The following is a 5,323-nucleotide window of genomic DNA, read 5'->3' as shown; positions in this document are numbered from 1 at the left end:
CTGCATCTAGCTCTATTATTTTTTGCTACTGTTATGGTGACAGACATGGGGCTGGCACCATCCTCAGTGAAAGCTACAGTTGCAGCCCCAGTTTCTTCTCTCCTCAAGCAATTAGAAAAACAATCTTGTTTGTCTGGTTTTGGCAGGAAAGACAGAAACCTGCTGTTGAGGTTCCTCCTTGCAAACATAAGCATGCACATTATGCAGCCGTGCACATGTCCCACTGCTCTAGCAAGCCAGCAGGACTACCAGAAGTCCTGCATGGTGCCAGCAGAACGGCTGGATTTCAGGACCCAGAGAGCTCAGGAAAATGGTGTAGGCAGGCAGCTGTGCTTCTCAAAGAGATCCTCTGGACTTTAAAACCAAGCAAAACTTACTCAAGGAGCTTCAAACATCCATCTCCAGGTAGAAGACAGACTCCATGGAAAGATATAACAGGACTATTTACCAGCTATAGAAATTACATTTGACTTAGCATGCATTGTAGTGAAAACAAGCGTACCTTGATTTATAATTAGTAAATGTGTTGCGATTACTTTTTATTGCAGTTTACTGCCAATTTCAACAACTATATTGTCATGATCTGATAAAAAGCCCCAACCCAAACCAACAACATTGATAAATTGTATATGTTCCCAGAAAACCTGTAAGTCGATTCTTAGATCTCTGTCTTGGAATATACTGATTCTTCAGCTCTTACCAAACAGTCACATTCATCCGAATTTATGGGGCTATTTGCTTGATACCCAAATGTGGCTTGATCCTAGCTGTCTTAGTGAAGGGAAAAAAAAAAAAAAAGATACATTTCTTACCCATAAAGCAAGCGGTTCTGGTACTTACAGGTTTTCTTGGTGTATCTGTTTGTAACAGTGCTGAGCTAGTCATAGCTTATCATACTTATCATTTTTTAAAAATTAATTTTAAAAAATCAAGCTGGGTGCAACAATACAAAATAAATATGCTATATACGTTCCATCAACATGAAGAGAAGAGAAAAAGTCTCATCCTAAATATGAAACCCCACGATACACATACAGACATTGACAGCACTGAAGGATTTGCCTTCACAAGGGCTGTTAAATTTTATTAACCAAAAATTGCTAGAGCTTTACAAGAAAAAGCAGTAGATCAATTAAATTCCCAATACCTCAGAGCCTGTCTAACCATGCTCCTTATCTGGACAGTCAGAACTTTCTCCCAAGTCTTTTCTTTTCGTGTTCAAGACTAAATTGTGATCTTGCTCATATCATCTTCTTTCCCTGTGACTTCATTGGACAAACATGAGAAGTTTCAGGCATTAACACTAGAGAGCGGAGTTACCCCAGCACTTGCCAACTCCACTATTTTTACTGCTTTCACAAGCAAACAATGCACGTAGTATTTTAAAAACAAAAAACCCCTATAATTATAATAAATTCTATTTAGAAAAATAATTGCTTTCGTGTTGTCACGCCTTCCTGATCAGTTGTCCAAGTCCTAAACACCTTTCAGAAAATAATTTACATGCTGCAGACTAGTTTATCGAGCAATGCAGTCTTTTGTCTTATGGCCATCTTAGTCGTTCCTTGTTACCATGACCGGTGCCTTTGAGCAGCGTAAAGTGCTATGCCGTACCCTTCCCAAGCACTGTTAGGGGGCTGCCAGCCCTGCCTGCCCCGGTGCCTGTCTCAGGTTGGAATGGGGATGAAGCTGGTTGATTTGGAGTGGGGCGACTCTCTCCAGGTGTTCAGGCTGTGGGTTGGGCTTCTGTTGTTGGTAAAAGAAGTCTGTCGCCTGCTGTTGCTGTTTGAATCATCTTTACTCAGTGTTTGCTTTATTTTTTGGCAGCAAGGGAAGCTCTGTATGCAGTCTTGCAGGAGATGCCCACTGAAGAACATGTAGATCCATGGGTTACAACAACTGTTGAGACTGGCCAGCAGAGCTGTGACAGTAGTCGCTGTGTTTTCAGAATCTGGGGAGAGGAGAAGAAAGCAGTTTAATCATCAAAAGAACATTTGCACCATTCAGTCAATTGCTTCCTTAACTGTTGGATTTATTTGCCTGAATAATTCTAGTTCTAAATGTTGAGCGGCAGCATGTGAAATTAGTAACACGGACATAATCGGGAAAGCTCTTATTTATGTAAGGCTGCCATTGAAGTCAACGGGAGTTTGTCTGAACAGACTTCAAAAAGCAGTGACAGAAGTTATGGGGCAATCCATCCAAAATAATGCTTTAGTCCTGGTTCCACTGATGTTTATCCGTATGTTGCTAAGTTCATGCTTTAAATACTGAACAGTTTTTATTCAGACTTTTGTTTTAAAACTGGTTACCCTGGGAGGCGATGGCAAAATTCCCACTGATTTCCCACCGCTCTCAATAGTACTGAATTTTGCTGTATACATCTGCATGCTGAGAAGTATTGAATGCTCAAGTAACTACTGGCTTGTGAATCACATCTGGATTTCAGACAAATTTTACTTACAGGAAAAATGGAAGTTAGCACTATGCCATAAAATAGTTATGGTCTTCTACCTCCAACAACTAGTTAAATTATCAAATACTCTAAATACGTATGTAGTCTAATCAATTATTAGTGGCCTTTCCTTGTAAATATTGAATCTCCAAGGAAGTATAACTGCTGTGTCATGAAGTTCCGCAGATTTAAAGAATCTCTTCAAATAAACCTAGCTAATAGCCATCTGTTCAATTTCTTTTGAAGTAAAAAACAAACAAACAAACAAAAAACAACCAAAAAACTATTTATCTACTGCAAGCCTTTTTTTCTCTGTAGGGACCTGCATTTTAGGCTTGACTTTGGTCCCATATTAGGGCCAATCAATGCTCTCACTACAGTAAGTGATAATTTGGGGATATTTTAAAAAATTACGAAATTATGAATTCCAGTATTTTGATTTGCTGCTTTCTTGTTATGAGGAAAAAGGGTACATGTTACTATGTTGCCTGCCGTTCCCTGTGTAATAACTTTTAAGCTCACCAACAATTTCCAGCCAGGTGGAACAGCAGGTCAGGTATCTCCAAAATACCAAACTGCCCCTGTTCCAGGGGAACTGGTGGCTGACTAAGGGAGCTCCTGAGAGGTGGCCACCTCGTTGAGAGGAAGGGTTCAGGGTGTGCTCAGCCCCATTATTAGACAGCAAGGACTGAACGTGCAAGGCAGTTGCAGGAAAGAAGGCTTAGTAAGATCCCTGCTCGTGTAATTACGCGTGACATAGAGGTGCGTCCGCTTAATAATAACACAAATCGTTTCCAAAGTTTTATTAATCGGCGGTGGATTTATTAATCGCATGGAAGAACGCGTTGCTGGCTCAAACGATCGCTGCGTCCGTGTCAGCTGCCACTGGCGGAGCTGGCTCCGGGAGAGGACGCGGCGGCGACTGCTCCATCCCAGGGCCCCGCCGGCACCTGCGGCCGCGCCGCTCCGCCGGCTGCCGCGACGGGGCGGGCCCAGCGCCGCCGCTCCCCGCCCGCCCCGCCCGGCAATGGCCCAGCAATGGCCCGGCAGCGGCCCGGCAGCGGCCCGGCAGCCCGGGCGGTGCCGGCGGGGCGGCCCCGAGGGCCCGCTCGCTCCTTGCGCTGCGGCGGAGCCGCTGTTCCCCGCGGGGAGCGAGCGCCAGCACCTGCCCCAGGCTCGGCTCAGGACCGCGCGGCGCCCCGCGAACGGCGGCCGCGCCCCCGGGGGACCCCAACGCGTGCCGGTGCGAGCCGGTGCCTTCTCGGTGCCGCCGGAGCCTCCCCGTCACCTACCGACCCAGGGGAAGCGCTGGTCCCAGACGGACCACATCTGGATGGTGAAGAAGGGCGCCCAGCAGACGACGTACGCCGAGACGATGACGAAGGTCATCTTGACGGTGCGGATCTTGGCACGGGAGATGGTCTTGACGCTGCTGACACAGGGGGCGAGCAGCAGCCCCCGCCTCGGGCCGCCGCCGCCCGCCCGCCGCCCGCCGCCCGCCGCCGCCTCCCCCGGGCGCGTCTTGCCCCTGACGTTGCGCCAGATGTGGTAGCAGATGAAGCCGTAGCAGGTGACGAGGATGAAGACGGGCGCGACGAAGATGCCGCCTGTGATCCAGGTGATGTAGGCGCGGGGCCCCCAGGGCATGATGAAGTGCGCCCAGCAGTCGTAGACCTGCGAGCCGCGCTCCACCTCGCTGAGGGAGAAGATGAAGTACTGCGGGGTGCTGAGCAGCAGGCTGAGCGCCCAGGCCGCCGCGATCATCCCGTAGGAGCGTTTGGTGGGCTGCTGCAGCGTCTTCAGCGGGTGGCAGACGGCGATGTAGCGGTCGGCGGTCATGGCCACCAGCATGTACGCCGAGGCGAACATGCCGAAGACCTGCAGGTGCTTGACGACGCGGCAGAGCCCGTCGGGGCCGTGGAAGCGGTGGGTCACCTCCCAGCAGAGCTGGGGCAACACCTGGAAGAAGGCCACCACCAGGTCGGCCAGGCTGAGGTGCCGGATGAAGAGGTGCATGCGGGACGCCTTGCGCGGCGTGCGCCGCAGGGCCAGCAGCACGCTGCCGTTGCCCACCACCGCCACGGCGAAGGTGACGGCCAGCACGGCGATTTCCAGCTTCGCCAGCTCCTCGTCCCGCCCGAAGGGGTCCCAGCCGCCCAGGCTGCCGTTGGGCGACCCCGACCACGCCTCGGGGCTGGGGCTGCTGCCGCCGTCGGGCTCCGCCGCCCGCCACCGGCTGCCGTTCCCGGGGGAGGGCGCCGCCCGGGGGGAGCCGGCGCTCCCGCCCAGCCGCATGGAGGGGGCTGCGCGGCGGGGCCCGGCCCGGCCCGGCCCGGCCCGACTCGACCCGACCCGGCCCCCGCACGCCCGCTCGGCCGCCGCAGCCGCCGCCGCCGCCGCCTCCCCGCTCCGGCGGCGAGGAGCGCCGGGCCAGGTGCCTTTATCCCCGCCGCGGGAGGCGAGGCGGGGGGAGCTCCCGTGCCAGTGGCTGCCCGGCCCCTGACGCCAGCCGCCTCCTTCCCCCGCTGCCGCCGCCGCCCCGTCCGCGCCCCGCGCCGCCCGCCCCCGCCGCCCCGGGAGCGCTCGCTTCGGGGCCGGGGCCGCTCCGCCCCACAAGTGTCGCTCCGAGCGGGGCCGGGCCCCGCCACCCGCGCCCCGCCACCCGCGCCCCGCCACCCGCGCCCCGCCACCCGCGCCCCGCCACCCGCGCCCCGCCACCCGCGCCCCGCCACCCGCGCCCCGCCACCCGCGCCCCGCCTGCGCGGAGCCCGGCCGGGCGGGGAGGCGAAAAGGGGCGGCGGGGAATGCTGCTGGGGTCGCCGCGGCGCGCCCGGGGCGCTCCCTCAAGGCCGGATAAAGCGGCGCTGA

At 54.4% G+C, this 5,323-nt stretch overlaps 1 protein-coding gene across 1 annotated transcript; it reads right to left on the bottom strand.

Moving 5' to 3' along the window:
* Nucleotides 1-1,554: 1,554 nt before the first annotated feature.
* AVPR1A (arginine vasopressin receptor 1A) lies at nucleotides 1,555-4,751 on the bottom strand. Its single transcript, XM_056341222.1, has 2 exons — nucleotides 3,748-4,751; nucleotides 1,555-1,951 (listed from the first exon to the last, which is right to left on the bottom strand). The coding sequence occupies exons 1-2, from the start codon at nucleotides 4,748-4,750 to the stop codon at nucleotides 1,668-1,670; spliced, it is 1,287 nt and encodes a 428-aa protein (XP_056197197.1). The 5' UTR covers nucleotide 4,751; the 3' UTR covers nucleotides 1,555-1,667.
* Between the last annotated feature and the right edge of the window lie 572 nt (nucleotides 4,752-5,323).

This window comes from Falco biarmicus, chromosome 5, assembly GCF_023638135.1.
Source record: "Falco biarmicus isolate bFalBia1 chromosome 5, bFalBia1.pri, whole genome shotgun sequence".
NCBI classification, from domain to species: Eukaryota; Metazoa; Chordata; class Aves; order Falconiformes; family Falconidae; genus Falco; species Falco biarmicus.
This window is presented reverse-complemented; position numbering and strand designations above follow the sequence as displayed.

What these genes read in the sequence shown, in the direction of transcription:
- AVPR1A (XM_056341222.1), bottom strand. Translation starts at nt 4,750, where the DNA reads ATGCGGCTGGGCGGGAGCGCCGGCTCCCCCCGGGCGGCGCCCTCCCCC. An exon ending in CCAGCGCTTCCCCTGGGTCG is followed by an intron (nt 1,952 to 3,747) that starts GTAGGTGACGGG and finishes TCCTCTCCCCAG; the next exon opens with ATTCTGAAAACACAGCGACT.